Genomic DNA, 17,507 nt, shown 5'->3' on the forward strand with positions numbered 1-17,507 from the left:
GTTTGCACCTGTTAAATATTTTAAAAACTTATTTGTGTAGTCCAGTTCAGTAATCTCAAGTTACCAATTGTGCGTTGATGCAGCTCATAGTCCTGTTACCATGCTTTTGGGTCGTCTCTGACTGATGTGACATTGCTTCCTGTATGAAGTCAGTTCAGACCGTGGGAAAGTCACAGCATTTGACAGGTCAAACAGTCATACGAAACCAATGCGGTTTCCGTATAAGAATAATTTACGTGCCAGACTGTGCATCTCCATTGTTACATCTCTGTTCTCATAACAGACTTTGGGAGTGACTTCAGATATCTTTTTTGAAGTCCTAAGAACATATTTGTCACATTGATTTTGGTCTAACAGTGCATGATCAAGGTCAAGGTTTAATATCTATGACAAAGACAACTTAATTTGGCCATTTAATCAAACAAAGCAAAAAATAATACACACTGCCAATATAAAGACCTGGATCGATTGAACTAAACTAAAACTGAAAGTAGGTGTGTCACAGTGTGGTTTTCCTGTTTTGCAAAGAATGGAGGTGGTGTTCGTTGGTAACCTCAGTGTGGATCTTGGTTGACCTCTTGGTGGATACAGTACAGAAACCATTCAAATAACGTTTTTAACCGTCCTGATGTTTTTAATCTAAACATTCTGTGTTCTGGATTTATTTTATTGGATGACACAAACCAACAATTTCAGATCTACACTTGGAAGTGGTTCCATTTTTTGGATTATGTTACACTCGTGTATCAATTTCGTTGTTAAGTTGAAGTAAACTGTCACTTAGTCTTGCAACTGTGAATAACCAAGAACCAAAAAAACAACCAAATAATCAAGAGAGGCTATACCTCTCTAAAGAAAGTTATATGTGCAGTTTAGGACTCGTATTGAGGACCAAGCTCTTACAGTTGTGTTTTGCCAATGTTTTATAAATATGTACAACTTTATTGAATGGAGAAAAAGAGATGATAATGCCTAGATGTCCCCGCACCTCTAGTTTTACACTGCTTTATATTGCTGACATGCACCACACTCATGATTCGACTTAGGCACGAACTGACAATTTAGCAGTTAACATTTATTTAATAAATTATTGTTTGAAATTTACAATCAGTGTGGTCTCCCCAATGTCATTCCTCCTCCTCTGAGCCAGGTAGTTGACATGAGGCACTGACACAGGCACGTGATGGCCAACAGCACATTGCCAATCCCTCCAAGTAAGTCCCTCCCTGTCCAGGAACATAACTAGCAGTGAAATTAAACTTAAATAGGTGCATTAACTCTAACAAAATAGTTTTAGAAGTTTATCAAATTATCAAAATACATCTTAATGGCAAAGGATTTTTTTTAATGCAAAGTTGTTTATCAGCTACAGTAGTAGCAGAGAAGTGGCAGCACAGGAGGAGGGATAAATGAATGAATATGTGGTGGATAAGTGAACAATTTATTAAAAGGTTAACCATACACTTAAATGTATATCAATGCAACAGAATGCAAGATATCCTAAATAGGCAAATACACTACAATAAGAATGCATCAAAAGTAAAGAAATCGAAATAAACCCAAATGAATGAGAAAGAGGGAGAGAGAGAGAGGCAGCCTGAGAAAAGAGTAAGACAAAGACTAATCTCTCAAGGCGTCTTTATCCTTAATGCATATCCCCCAACCCAATAACAATGTCCCCCAGCTCATTGGTCAGCTGGTATGAACAGACAGGTGTGAGATTCAAGTGTGTTCATATTCCTTTACATTTATTCATTTAGAAGACACTTTTGTCCAAAGAGACTTACTGTACTTGCTGCTGTCGGATGGAAACCTCGTAACTCCATATCCGTCTACGTTTTTTAATTAATTAATTAATTCATTCATTTTTTATTTCCTGGCATTTTTTGAACTCACAAGGTTTTTCCATCCAATATCAGTGATATATCAAATAAAGTACAGACTACAGTGTACAGTAGCTCTTTGTTTACGACTATGCATTGATTTTAATGAAACCATGGTTGGACTGCTACCCACTTCATGAATTCAAGTCCAAACATGAATGTGTTACATTCATAACATACATTTCCAGATATTTTAGAAAACAAGGAAGGAAGATGACAAGAGATGCTAATTGGTTAAACCTGGGCCAGACCACCTGTGTGGAGGTCACACAATGATATTTTGCTATGACCAGATGGGCCATTTAGCTAGATGGTCTGTTGATTTCACATTTACAATCTTAGTGTGCCAAATGTTAGCTAACCATACATATTATGTTATACAGTATATGGTTAACACAACAATACAAAAAAACAAATGGTTCATGTATTTGTAACATAATATGGTTTCATGAATTGCAGACATCTAAACCTGCAACTCCAAAAGCAATATAGAATGGTGGGTTTAAGAATCTAACCCAAGCCGATTGATAGTTGATTGTCAGGCAACACTACCACCAGGCCATCAGATATTACTGAAGCACTAATGCTTGGAAGTCACACACCTCGTGGACACCTTCTTCTGCACAAGCTTACTCTGTCTACCATTGGGCAGAACAGAGGAAAGGCTGATGGTATAATCTGTGTTAAGTTGCAGATCATGAAACAAGCACCAAGTCAATGTTGTGGAGATGTTCTTTTCACATTTCCCATCACTACAGAGGGTCAGCAGGTATGACCCTACATATGTAGGATTCCAAGACACCTTAGCAGATTCCCCATTGAGGACCACAACTACGTTCTCTGGAACTGGTATCTCTAGATCCAGAAAAAAAAAACAGAAAATGCAGTGATTCATTGCAAGAAGGGTGATTATGTCGCTGAAAAATTCTAACCCACTAAACCTACTCACATACTCCACTTGTTGGAAATTTTGAAGTACTTATGTCTCATTTACATTAAAAAAAGCAGTCACGATTGCAACAAGATGAAATTAGTTCAAATGGCTGTAGCTGCACCTGTGTATGTAGTGGCTAACACGCTGACACTTTGTCTCCCGCTGTCACTAATGGTGGCCACACTGAATTCATACTCCGTTCTTGACGCGAGGTTTTCAACACAAATGCTCTGACCTGGCACCACACAATGATATCCTGAAAAAAAAATCACAAATGGCATTTAAAAGAAATGTCAATTTTTGCAGGAAAAACATATCACATCAGATACTATGTAAAAAAAAGATCCATAATGTAAAACCGACATTAGAAATGGGAAACATAAAGACTTTCCAATTAATTTATCGAAGCTGCTCTTCTCTTGTTACTCTTCAAAGTGTTTACATTTTTTTTTAAAAGAAGTTCATTATAGACTGATATCCACCTTTTGCACTTGTTTTTTCTGTGTAGGAGACTCTGAATCTCTGTGACTCTGCCATCCCTTTGGGAGCTTCCCAACACAGAGACACGGAATGTAATGACACGGAGGAAAACTGAATTGGTCCAGGAGCAGGAAGACCTGGCAAAGGAACATAATGGATACAGCAGATAGCTTGGCAAACCACACAACCAAAATGCAGTAACATGTGTACAGTATATACAGACTATAGACAAATTGCATCCCTTATAATAGTGCAGTCAAACATCAGATTGTGGTATATCACAGTTAGCCCCACACCTACCCTCCTGTCTCCTTCGATCATGCTAATCCCATAAAAAAGAAAAATGATCTGGGACAGGCAGTTGTTTGCTTTCACAATGTCTTCTCTATATGTTGCCTTCCAATATCTTCCAATAGGTTTATTTCATAACCGACTAGTTTAGTTAAAGCGACACCTTGAAATAATATTTCAAAAATCATTTCAGTCGTTCATCAACTCGTAACAGGGTGAACGGCACTTCTCGCAGTCGCTTCATGGCCCTCTATCGGCTATAACCGCACTATGTAAGTTTACCAGATCGGGTAGCGGATCTGTAGTTACATGTAAATGAAAAGAGACATAAGAAACTATGGTAAAAAACGGTAGCACAACTGGCTAACGCTGATTTTGTTAGCCTACCTAACTCTAGATAACTACCTGGTAATGCTTATCCCTATTAGGCCTACTTTAAGATAGACCAGGGGCCTCATTTATAAAAGTATCGCGTAGAAACCATCATTCATTTGATCTTAGATCATTTCTGATATGATCGTACGTGTGATTCAGAGAAACGAACGTACGCACAAAAAAACGTGCGTACGCCACTCTTGCAGATGTGGCCATTATAAATCGCAAATGAACGTGAATTTGTGCGCAGCCGGGTGATTTTAGGTCTCCGCCTTGTACACGCCCCCTCATCAATATCATTAGCATAGGCTTTAATGCAATCAATGGCTGAGTTGTACCTAAAATACATATATTGAAAACGGTCAAGGCCTAGCCTATGCCATCTGATGTTAACCTATGTTTATGCGCTGTTAGTTCGAATAATTAATTATAATTTTCCCAGCAGCGCTTTCTGGAAAGAAATATGCATCCATGTCCATTGTCCTCTGCTTGCTTTTATTCCTTCTGCTTGCAGTAATGTAGTAGGCAATGTGTGGCAAATGTAGTAGGTTTACTTTGGTAATAGAACATAGTAGGCTACCTTATGACGGAAATACCTACAGTACATCATACTAATTTAGGCCTATACGTTATGGTACAGTATGGCGTTTCCAATATGACCCAGGGTTAGATACTGCCCATGTAGCCTACGGCGGACTACATTATAAGCGAGATACTGTATGTCATGTAGACCGAACGTTTATGGATAGGCTATGTTTTTACTGTATAGCGAATAGTATAAGTAGTTCACCGGTCATTCTTCATTCATTCTGCGCGTCGGGATTCAAGCAATATCGATGTCAGCGACTGTTTACTTTCAAGAACGTCCAGTGACCTTAGGCCTACCTTTATATATTTTTATATTTTAGCCTGCATTATCCTAATTGTTATTATCCACGTATTGCCATCTGGTCTTGGGCACTGCCATCAGACACAGGCTATGCAATCAGACGCGTGCTATAACTCATTGCAACTCGGCCGCAATTATGAAGATGCAAAACTCTGCTTTTCAGAGGATAGATTATGTCTATTTACCTTTATATATTTTTATATAAAGTGGGTAACCCATGAATTCTGTGATCACGGTAATGCGCCTGTGCGTGCGTTTGATAAAGGCAACAATGCAATTACCGTGAGAATGGAATGTTAACACCAAATTCTTGAATTTCCCCTTGGGGATCAATAAAATATCTATCTATCTATCTATCTATAGATTATGTCTATTTGCGATGTAAAGATGCTGAAAAATACCTGTCCATATATAGCCTACATTATAATATTATCTTTCTGTTGTGGAGCTTGGAATATCATGAACGCAAGTCATATTTCCCTCTTCTAAACAAGCGTAAATGGACACTTTATGGTCAATATCGATGGGAACATTAAATATATAGATGACTCTATGGCCTGCCTGCTTTTTTGAATGCTATGTAATAGATAAAATATAGCCTAGGCATGGCACGGGTGTAGTAGTAAAATAAGAAGTGGGTAACCCATGAATTCTGTGATCACGGTAATGCGCCGTTTCATAACGCATTCAGAATATGTTTGATTATGGTAGAGGATATTATCAAGTGTTTATAAAATAGATAGATAGATAGATAGATAGATAGATACTTTATTGATCCCCAAGGGGAAATTCAAGATTGGTGGATTAAATGGTTCGTGTTGATGAGTGTTCATATTGTGAATGCAGATAATACAGTGTGCTTTTTCAATGTTAAAAGTTGAAATAGGTGAATACGTCTTTGGAGAGGTTGATAAACTCTATTTTTGAAATGCCTGGGGTGAATAAACTGCGTTTACTTACTTTTAGCCTCCACTTTTAGCCTCCACTACAATATTATAGGATTTTTTCACTTTCCTTTTCCAACCTTTAAGAATTAGTTAAAACGTTAACTTCTATACTTACTACTTACAACTTCTGCTGATATTGATCATGCATATGGTAGAGAACTACATGAGATCGTTAGTCTTCTTGGAATTTTGAGAATTCATCGCATTTGGACCTCAGATTACTTGCAGTACCCTGGCACTACCACAAGGAAATGGTCGTACGTCAGGTTGGAACCTGACGTGGAGATAAGCACTTTTCCACGTCAAAGACGGTCTTTATAAATCTGAGCGTTGGCATGGATTTGAGCGTACGCACGGTCTTAGATCAAATCTGTGCGTAAGAAAGTTTTATAAATGAGGCCCCAGCTGTGAAATTACATCAAGCAGGCCACGGTCTGGGGTGAGGCTGGAAAGGGGACCACTGGGAAACAGGAGCCAGTACAGAGGAAGGTGTATGCTATATAAATCAAGGTGAACAGTTGTACAAATAAGTCAGTTGAGAAGATATGTGATGGCATATTTGTTTTACCTGTCTGCATAATGGTTGTAGCCGGCTTACTCTTTCCGCCACCATGTTGGATTATGGTGGACACACAGACAATGTACTCTGTGTCTGGTTCAAGGCCTGCGATGACTGCGCTGCATGAATCTGTAAAGATGGTCTGTGGCTCAGCCCCTTCACTGTGATAAGAGATCAGGAAACTGTGTGGAATTTGTTCCATGATAGGATGCAGGCCCCAGTGAAGTTCAGCAGATGTTGCAGACACTGAGATCACATCAAAGTCTTGTGGGATTGGAGTCTCTGTAAACGTGAACATTTCATATCACTTGCAGATTCAGAAATTGAAATCTTTCTTTAAATATTGAAGCCTCTTAAAACTTGGTCACCTTACCTATGTACACAGTTTCAGACAACGGTTTGCTCTGGCTGTCAAAGCCCAAAGACGTTGAAATTAGGATGGTGTACTCGGTGTCAAAATTCAGGTCAGAGAGAGGGCATGTGAAAAATGTTGTGGAAATGCTCTTAAAGTACTTTGCATCTCTGAAGATGCTCAACTGATATGTCTCTCCAGACACTCCTGGTGGCTGTTTCCATGTGCATGAACGGTCCTCTACATTTATTTTGAAGTCAACTGGAGCTGGAATGCCTTAGCAAGTAGATACAACATATTGCATAATCATCATAGTCGCATTAGTCAAAAAATGCATCATGAAGAGGAAAAAAAACATATAGAAGTCCCACTGGACTGTATTGAGTATACAGTAAGTCACATTTAGGAGCAGCATATAGTTGTCATAAGCGTAGAGTGCCCTCTTGCGGCTGTAGATGGTACAGTAATGTTTACTCCTTGGTTCATGTCAGTCAATCTTCAACAATGTAACTATAATCTGATTACACATTTTTTAAGTAATCTGGTCTGATTATAGGTACTTGTTTATTTAATCTGACTGATTACTGAGTACTACCTAACCCTGCAGGTAACTGACGTTTTGGCCAATCAGGGCTTTCAGGAGGAAAATAATTGATCTCACTGGTGGAAATATCCACCCGACAATATAATATATGACATCAGTTAGCCTTACACCATGGGCTCTATTATGCATGGTCACTATGAAAAATGTATTTAAATTAAGTAGGCTGTTCAGTCCACATTGGGAGTGTTTTCGTTATCAAGCGAATGGCGCAACAAGGTGTTCCATGTTTCTTACAGTAATCAGTCAAAGGTGTGTTTTGGGGGTAACATCCTTTAAACCAGTGTTTCTTAACTGGTGGGTCGGGACCCAGAAAAGGGTCGCAGAACCATTCTGGGGTCGCTGAGTTTCAAAATACTATCTTATCAGATCTAATATCACACCTTTATTTTAACAGGGTTTATTCGTAGCCATTGTCAGTCATTGCCATGGACATAAACAATGTTTATGTAACCGGTCATGTTAGACATGATTTTAGTGGTAAACGCAAATGTAATGCCAAACATCTGCGTGTTCCAGACAAGTTGGTCTACAGGCACTTTGTATGTTACCATGTAGCTCACCATATCCATTGGCTTGATGCTAAATATATATGGGTCGCGACTTTATGAACATAGGAAATTGTGGGTCCCAAAGCCAGACCAGTTAAGAACCACTGCTTTAAACCAATGATAGTGACATCTGTCATTCCCTAAACAAGAATCAGTGCGACTTCAATCGGCGCATACTGTGTTTTTAAGCATTTTTAACATTTTTATAGTGTTTGGGAAAAGAAATAGGACTTTTGGGTCCTTTACCTGTTTTTATATCAGCAGAGACTTTTGCTATTTTAATTCCTGTTTCATTGAGGAAGGTTACGGAAAAGCTATACTCTGTGTTAGGAAGAAGCCCATCAATTGAAGCTTCTAAAGATTGAACTGTCATGTAAAATGTGGGAAAGGGTCTCTCTGAATATAGGTGAGTGCGGAACCAAGACACTCTGAATTGTAGAGGGCCAGTTAATTCTTCAGGAAATCCCCAGACAAGAGACACAGAGTATGGCTTCACTGAGGTGAACTCTATGGGTCCAGGTGAAGGGAAACCTGTGAGTTGGGAAAATAAAGTTAATTAAGGGCAACAATAAGACAGAAATGACAGAAAACTACAGACCTAGGCTACAGAAACACCTCAATAAATGCAACAAGTGCATAGTTAGCACTAATGAAAGGCTTTCGAGGGCCATTACCTCCGCCAAGGAGGTTATGTTTTTATCAGGGTTTGTTTGTCTGTTTGTTTGTTTGTCTGTTTGACTATTAGCAAGATAACACAAAAAGCTATGGATGGATTTCGATTCAATTTTCAGGAATGGTCTAGAAATGACTAAGAACAAAACAATTACATTTGGGAGCGTCTGGATCCAGGAGGCGCTTGGTGGACATCTGCTCTCTTGGGGTGTTTTTCTAGTATTAATATCTAGTATTAATATGGAAGGGATACTACCCAATTTCAGCAAAATGAGAGCTATTTTTTTGTTGCTGCATGTTGCTTGTTCATGACAGTAGGAATTGTAAAATGTCCAACTTAGCCTAGGAGTAGCCTAGGATAATTATTAACCTTTTTGATCCTATTGATATTTAGTTACCACACAGATTTACAAGAACTATAGTGCTTTTGCTCAGTTGTGAGGGCTCAATAGCCTCTGGATGTAATGAGATAATACGATATTGATGCCAATGCATTTACATGTAAGTGGAGTAGATCATCGCAGCAAGATGGCGTCTCTATTGACGCATTCCTTCCTATGAACAGCAGTAGCCTATAGACTATAGTCAAGGCGACATCTAGTCATATGGGCCATCTCCTGCCAAGATGGTCCTGCCATGTTGGATAGCACGCATTTCAGGTTTGAGTGCATAAGAAAATGCCTCCATTCCACTATTTACTCCCGGGTGCAAATAATCACTCCGTTTTTTTGTGCACGCGAGCAAAATGTTTTTGTTGTTACGTCACAGGGTGTAAATAGCTCAGCTGTGTGGCCAGGGGCGCAAATAGACACTCCGATCAATAAAATGTACATTTGTGGAACCCATGTCTCTAGCTTACCACATGTTGAACCTATGTTGCCTAAATTGAGCTTAAAGGGTTGACATTGGCTTAAACTATTTCCTAAATCACGCTGTCATCCCTAAATTATACTACGTTTCTCGCCACTGCTACATATGGAAATATTATAGTAAGCCCTATTATAGTAAGCTTGATTAACAGGTGAAAATATCTCACCTGTTTCAAAAGTAGCAGAGGCAGGGTCGCTTTCTCTTCCATCTTTGATGACAACTGTGACAGTTACGGTGTACTGTTGATTACATTTCAGGTCAAGAGTAAGGTTTATCTCCCCACCTCTGTAGGAATCTGGCGTGAGAATGTATGACTTCACTTCAGCCCCATCACTGTGGCAACAGATCAGGTAGTGACACTGATGACTCTTTGATAGTGTCAGATTTGTAAAGTGAAGGTCAGCATGGTTTTGTCTTGTTTCTACAGTCAAATCTGTAACTGGTGGCACACCTACATCAGAAATATTGAGGGACAGAAAATACTTGAGCATTATTACTCTAAAAGTATATAATGTTCTACCCTATTCTGTAGTAGTGACCATGGGGGCCTCTCATTTGGGCTTTTATACGTCCTCCCGCATTCCTCGGGCCTCGATCCTCACTGATCTACATAAAGAATGATGGGGCGAAAACAATGGGATAGTCTATCCAGTGTTAGTTAAAGATCAGTGGGAACACCCCTCGAGGATCGAGGATTGAGGAGGCATGTTGAGAAGCACCTTTAGTGTCATATACTAGAGGTAACACAGAAGTGTAAATGCATTGGGACCTGAAACCAGAGGTTTCCTGTTTGTTAAACTTCCTGTTTGTCTTGAGTTTTCAGTGAATGTTTGCACAGACTTGCAAACAGTTTGAGGAGGTAGTTCTCTTCAAACATGCTATTGTTCAAATGTATCTGTTCGGACAAAAAATTGTGCTTCTGTTCGGAATTTGAATGCACCACAGTTGATTAGGCTACCTGCTCAGATGGGCTGATTACCGAAACACAACAACATTACATAATTGCAAAATAAAGAGCGAAAATGATCATCTCCTCTTGAGCCCCGGGTAGTTTTCCTTCACAATATGCAGTAACTTTTAAAACATATTGTTAACTAACTGCAAGGTGAATTTGACATTCACAAATAACTCATATATTATATATTGCATTTATTATATATTGCTTTAATAATACATCACATCTTTTATATATTGATTTATTGCTTATTTTATATACAGTGTATATACTGTATGTCCCTGTATGTTCTAATATAGCTAATATTATACTGTTTTAATATATTGGTCTCTTACCTGTAAGAATACAAATGAAGGCCTCTTGACTCCTCTCAATATTTTGGATGTTTGTGTATAACCATATGTTGTACTCTGTACATGGCTTTAAGCCTGTGAGGATTACACTGCAAGAATCGGTATAAATCGTCTCCAGCTCCGAGTCATTCCCTCTGACATTGCGATAGGAGATCTGATAATTGTGAAGAATCTGACCCATTCCCTCTGGCAGGCTCCAACTTAGATTTGCTGTAGTTACTGTGATTGAGTCTACCTTCAGGTTCTCTGGGACAGGAATCACTGGAAGAAAGTCATACACACAACTCAGATGTTTGCAGAGTTGTAAAAGTCCACCTTCAGAAAGTAAAAATCCTGCCACATAACTAGTGAAATCACTTGTGTTAAATGCACAGGCAGAAACAATGGTAGGACTTTTACTTTCTGAAGCCGGACTTTTACACCTCTGGATGTTTGTCAGGTATATGTTTGCTAAAGGTCATTCTGAATTAAATTAATACAATCACTAAATGTGCGTCCAAATCCATTCAAGTTACACAAACATTTTGTGTTTGCTTTGAGTTTGTCACAAATAAAGAGGAGCAGGTAGTTGTCTGCAAACATACAGTACAGGCTGGACGAAGGGTTTTCATTGAAATGGAATGTTTACATAATCATTTGAAAACCTCTTTTCAAACAATCTGAATCCACCTCAGATCACACGCCTGATGTGCTATTGTGAATTTTACAACATATTTATAATATACTGTGCATTCATACCTGTGTGGCAGCTTTTAAGTGCAGGCTTACTCTGATATCCATTCATAAGCACAGTTACAGCTTCAATGGTGTACTCAGTCCCTTGCTGAAGCTCAGAGAATAAGCACTTAAGATCTTCTGTGGAAATTGTCTGTAGGCACTCGTCTCTCTTTTTGAGGGTCACTAGATATGAAACTTGAAAGAGTCCATCTGGTTGACTCCATGTCACCTCAATGGATGTTTTATCTGTGGTCACATTTAGCATCTTTGGAACAGGGACTTCTACATAAAACAGTTAGATACTGAACATTAATTTCTTCAAAAATCTGATTTGACACTGATATAGATGCACATGACACCACTTTAGATGCATTAATGCTTTCCGGGTGTAATGTCTACCTCTATAGTCAGTGGACTATTTTGAGAGTTAGGTAAAATTGTGTTATCAATGTACCTGGGCGTATCGATTCTGACACCCATATGCTCTGGTTGCGTCCTCCACAGATTGTTGCAAACATAAAGTTATATTCCTCTTGGGGAATGAGACCATGAAAAATCATTTTTACATCTTGAACTTCAAGGTAGCGCTGATATCGGCTACACTTAACAGAGACTCGGAATCCCTGAGAACCAGTCAGTCCTTCAGGAGGTTCCCAGCTCAGAGAGATGGAATCAGGATTCACTGAAGTAAAGTTGATTGGCCCAGGTGGAAGGATATCTAGGGTATTTCAATAGAAATATGAAACATTGACAGATTTCTGTTGTCAACAATCAACCAACATAATAACCAAAAATCAAATCACAATCACAACAAATTGCCACACTGACCATTCTGACAACTTCTAAAATAAATCCATTTTCAATTAGTTATTGTTAATTGTCTGCAAAAATGTACACATTTTTAATCATTGTTTTTGCTTCATATGTACTCTGGAGAAGTCTTAATTTACCCTCTCTGATACACCATTCCTGTTCTTTCAATTGGAGGACCTGCAATCACATACTGTATGTTTTAAAATAGATATACACATACATTATTTTGTTAAAACAATGTCAGCAATCATTAATCAGATGTTCATAAATGTCTTGGGACCTCACAGAGCACAGTAACAGTCATGAGCAACACATTAATAAGAAGTGTGATTTGTATGAACCTGAGTAATGTCTTCGTCTATTGGATTGGGAATCATGTCATGTCCTTTGTGTTCCTCCACTGAACACAGGGCACAGACGGGTACGCTGTCGGTCTGACAAAAAAGATCGAGATCTTTGTCGTGCCGTTGACAGAGCCTCTGCTCCAGGGCCTCAGTGGCCTCCGTCAGTTTGTGTCTCTTGAGTGCAGGGGCCGTGTAGTGCTGCCTCACATGGCTCTCACAAAAGGAGGCAATGCAGGTCAGACACGACTTCACAGCTTTCTTTTGACAGACATCACATTGGACACATTCAGTAGCTTTGGGGTAGTATTCTCTAGAGAGATAAGTAACAAATGCATAACATTTGTATCAATGACCATGAGCAAAATCAGTTTTGATAAAGTATAGCGACACAGGTTCATCTTAAGGAAGAAGCAACTATAAAATGAAAGTCATAAAGGCATCATAATGCAAATACCCAGATGATATCCACTGTTCACTGTGCGATGCAATTTCAGATACAATGCTTGATGAATCTGGCTGAGCAAGCTGTATTCTGTAAACACACAGGTGTTGAGTTAACAGAATGTGTTCTTTTCAAGCTGCCTTAAAATAGTGTGAGTAGTTAATTTGTGATTGTGAATAGGCTATAACTACTGAATATCTTCATCGATATCTCCTTTGAAGTTTTCTGGATGGTGCTTTGACTGGTCACTCTTCATGGACAACACACTGGGCACAGGCTTATGGGATTTATTATCTGGAATGCTGGAAGGCAGTAAAAATATGTTATTTTGATAGAAATAGATATAACATCTCCTCAACACTTTCAGTAAATATCAGGTAACGCTCATATATTCATACCTAACAGTTTAGGAATGGTGAAGGTGTGTACTGTAAATACGAGTCCTCTCTCTACATCACTGAGAGCCTGCCTGTGGCGGGCTGTCATAGTGAGGTCTGCCTTTTTTCACAAGACCACCAACAAAAACTGCTATAATGGAACTGTGTTAGGTGGGTAAAGTGAAGTACCTCTACATTAGGTACTCCGATATGTTTGGTGTTCTATAGACGTTACAGTAGCAACCATTATCATAGGTAACGGAATTTAACAAATAGACACAGATTCTGTGCAGGCCAATCAAGTTCATCCACACCAAACTCTGTCTTTATGGACCTTGCTTTGTGCACTGGTGCACAGTCATATGTTTTAACCATGTTTCATTTACATTTCTATTCAAATAAATGAATGAATGAATTAAAATTCTATAAAAATAAACTATTGGTGTTTACAAAAGTTCCTAATGAAAAAAAGTTATTATCTTAATGTACTGAAACATGAAGCGAATCCTGACAACAAAACCAAGGTACAGTATGTGACAAACTATGATTTGTTACACCCTTAATATGTCTACTGGTTTAACACAAAAGACACATCAGAGTGTATGTGGTATTACATTGACAGTTCTCACCTCTTTATTACAGGAGGAAATGGTATGGCTTCCTTGGGTTGAATTTGACATGGGCCTACATCTTGCCTTTCACCCTCCTCACGGGTGTGCACATGTGCAGGCCTTCTTAACTCAATGTCTTTCTCATGACTCTCATCATGGGCTGATTTTTTCTCATCGATCTCGTCAGTGACACTCTCTTTGGCAGTATCCCTGCGCTCTCTTGTATCGTCCATGTTGTTGAATGTTTAAGTCTAAGAACCGATGAGCATGGAGACAGTTCTTTCACCTGAGTGTGACTCCTAAAATCTATTAAATACATAAACTAGAAAAGCGGTACAAAATATGACCGCTGCTCAGTCCTGCAGATTCCCGCTTTGCTGTGCGGCAGTCATATAACATTTAATAACATGTTTTCAAAAGATAAAGAACTATAGCTTGGGAAATAGTGACAAAACTGATTCATCATAAGTAACAAGTCTTCTTTTAAAAAATAAACATGTATGCCTAGCATTGTCTGCATTTAGAGCAGGCTTGTGCAAAATTCCAAATTTTAGAATTGGCGTCCATTCAATTCACAAGGTGGAATTTGAATTGAATTGGCTCCGCCCCAGTGGAAGTTGAATTGGAAATGGAATTGGAATGATAGGAAGTGGAATTAAATTCAAGTCAATTCAAAGCAATTCCACAGTCACACAACCATGTGACACATGAACACATGCAATGCATTGGAATCCCCATTTCATGAGCCATTTCATGAGCCTTTCCAAAATCACTGAGAAAAGTTTTCACATGTTTTTTCTTGAAGAGGATAATGCTTAGAGAGTCAAATTTGGAGTTGAGTTGTATCTTACTGTATGTTATGTCATGCTTTGAGATGAACAATGCTTTGTTCCTACCATGATTGCTTTAGGTATTGAGCATGCACAAAGCAGAAGTGGTTGCATTGAACATGCATAAAGCATCAGTGGTTGCATAATTTCAAATTCAAAGAATGTGTCTCAATTCTGTGGCACAGCATATTTCATTTTAAGACCTAATTTTCAAGTCTTAAATCATATCAAAGTTATGTTCCTTTAACATTGATATTACGTAGCCTACATAATGCTTACTAAGCAGTACTAAGGGCATCTGAATGCCTATATTATGTGCCACCTGTAACATAATGGCATTGAATTGCATTGATACCATTCAATTTCATGAATTGCAGTACTTGATTGGGTTATCACAGCTTAAATCAATTTAGACATAAACCTACACATTTTATTAATGTGCAACCGATACATGACAAAATTAAGTAAATCACTCTATTATTTTTTTCAGTGTACTGTGTTGGAAGGTTACTGTGCCAATGTATTTGGTACTGCTATAAGTAGCCTGTTATAAATGCGTCTGACATTTATTACGAAGCTTCTTTGCTAAACACTCTTAAATTATGAACATGAGTTTCTTAACATTTAATTAAATTTAAATTCTACTTTATTCAAATTTGAATTGTTATTATAGATCCTGTTGTTGATCTCTATTCAAATTCAAGAATTTAATTAGAATTTAAGAGTCATTCCAAATTCAGTTCTGAATTTTGCACAAGCGTGATTCAGAGGCAATTAAACACCTTTATCACTGCTTCAAAAAAGCACACTCTCAATAATGTTGCCTATCCTACTGGTTGCTTTCACAGTTGCTTTGAAAAAAGGTAGATAGAACTGCATTGTGTTGTTTCAATTGGGTCAGTGGCCTGGACAACACATTGCCATTGATAGGTGGAAATGATAATTATGGAGGTGTACGATTCGGGAAACAGTTGAAACCTGTTCTACTTGATTCCCACCCCTAGCTTCCTGTCTCTAGCTCCAAAACCTTGTTTGTGTGGACATCTACTTTCACATTACAATGCATAAACCACAAATATTGAAAACACCCATAAAGCAAAGATATAAAACAATAACTATAAATAGATATTTTACAATTGCCCTAAATCTCATGTTTGCTATCAATTTAGTTGCCCTACATCTGGTTCTTCATGTGCAGTATCGTCTCCATTTTCTTCATCCGTAAAAATTGTATTATGTGATCTCTACTTCACAAAATGCTGGTCTACTACATGGACATTTGGGCAAATGTAATGAATAAAAGGGCACACTATACTCAAGCATAAGGTAATACACATTGATTTTCGTGAGGTTACGTAATTGCATAGTCAGTTATTTTAAATGACTAACATCATCAGGTACAACATCTGCACCCAATTAAAATGAATGTATTTGATTTCATACCAGAAAAGTAATCATAGCACAGATGTATCACATGTTGATGTTTCAGACCTATACTTTGGAATGAGGGCTTGGATAAGAGTTAGACAGGCAGACCTAATGAGCAACACATCCAACACTTCCATTCACTGGTTGTTATGGTCATATTATGCTGCTTACACCGTACACAGTCTTAAGTCATTTTGATGAATTTGTCAGTTAAATAATAAATACTCATGGTGGCAATCTTACCTACACTTTCCTTGGAGTAGACTACAACATGCATATGTCTTTTCCAGCGAACATGTAGAATGGGGAAACAAAATGAAATGTGGAAACAAAATAATAGCCAGGTTGAATCCAGACAAACAGGTTAATCTGGATTCAGCAAAGCTCAAGAAATACCAACCCAACCAATTGATTTAAATTGGTCTTATTTTCTCAATGACAGAATAATTAAAACAGTTCTAAAATAATAATACTTTTGAGCAAAAAACAAATTTGCCACTTTATAAAGTCGCAAATTTGCGAGAAAAGAGTCACAAATTGACTTCCATGTTAAATTATTAGATTAGAGCGGTCACGTGGTTAGTGGGTAGCCTCAATAGTTCCCTTGGTCCCTGGTTTACTACGGGATTGACAGCAGCGATCGCATTAATATTTACGGTAAATACTCGATGAAAATTACTATAAACTGCATTTCCACATTAGCCTGGGTGTTCCCATACTGCCTTGCACAATGATTTCAATCCCGCTGCTAAGCCAGTCTGGAAACTAACGGCCAAATGTTCGCCTGATGTTGGCGAACCAATCACAGAACATCCGAGAAGTTTCCGTTGCCTTCTTGCGTCTACATTCGAAGACCAAGGATTTACACTGATGTCAATGGCAGCCCTTAGCGTTGCATACGAACGAGTTGGGTGAGCTATGCGCATTTGATAGACATCCGTGGCGCCCAATGAACGGATCTGGGCATTTTTTCAAATACGAGAAAATGAACGTCTGGTTGCCAGACCACGTCTCATTTGAGAAGTGGTAGGCGTTAGCCAGGCTATTTCCACATACAGTGCCTATAGAAAGTCATCATACCCTTTTGAAATAGTTACTTTTTTTGTCTTACAGCCTGAAATCAAAACCCATTTAAAAAAAAATCTTTTCCAGTTTTATTAACAAATTTAGCTGTACGACATCAAAATAACGAAAAAAAAGTCAACAGTTCTGAAAATTAATAAAAAATGAAAA

The 17,507-nt window shown here is 38.3% G+C and overlaps 1 protein-coding gene across 1 annotated transcript; it reads right to left on the reverse strand.

The window, feature by feature from the left end:
- Positions 1-1,435: 1,435 nt before the first annotated feature.
- On the reverse strand, positions 1,436-16,580 carry LOC134060379 (fibronectin-like). The gene is made up of 16 exons (XM_062517066.1): positions 16,518-16,580; positions 14,035-14,267; positions 13,220-13,330; positions 13,041-13,118; positions 12,584-12,896; positions 12,380-12,419; positions 11,884-12,147; positions 11,451-11,711; positions 10,695-10,973; positions 9,571-9,855; positions 8,109-8,393; positions 6,732-6,986; positions 6,368-6,640; positions 3,300-3,434; positions 2,939-3,073; positions 1,436-2,738 (listed from the first exon to the last, which is right to left on the reverse strand). Exons 2-16 carry the CDS (start codon positions 14,247-14,249, stop codon positions 2,464-2,466), a joined length of 3,204 nt encoding a protein of 1,067 aa, XP_062373050.1. The 5' UTR covers positions 14,250-14,267; positions 16,518-16,580; the 3' UTR covers positions 1,436-2,463.
- Between the last annotated feature and the right edge of the window lie 927 nt (positions 16,581-17,507).

This window comes from Sardina pilchardus, chromosome 16 (assembly GCF_963854185.1).
Source record: "Sardina pilchardus chromosome 16, fSarPil1.1, whole genome shotgun sequence".
NCBI classification, from domain to species: domain Eukaryota; kingdom Metazoa; phylum Chordata; class Actinopteri; order Clupeiformes; family Clupeidae; genus Sardina; species Sardina pilchardus.

What these genes read in the sequence shown, in the direction of transcription:
- LOC134060379 (XM_062517066.1), bottom strand. Translation starts at nt 14,249, where the DNA reads ATGGACGATACAAGAGAGCGCAGGGATACTGCCAAAGAGAGTGTCACT. An exon ending in GTCTGAAACTGTGTACATAG is followed by an intron (nt 6,641 to 6,731) that starts GTAAGGTGACCA and finishes TCACGTTTACAG; the next exon opens with AGACTCCAATCCCACAAGAC. An exon ending in GTTAGCCACTACATACACAG is followed by an intron (nt 2,739 to 2,938) that starts GTGCAGCTACAG and finishes TTCTGGATCTAG; the next exon opens with AGATACCAGTTCCAGAGAAC.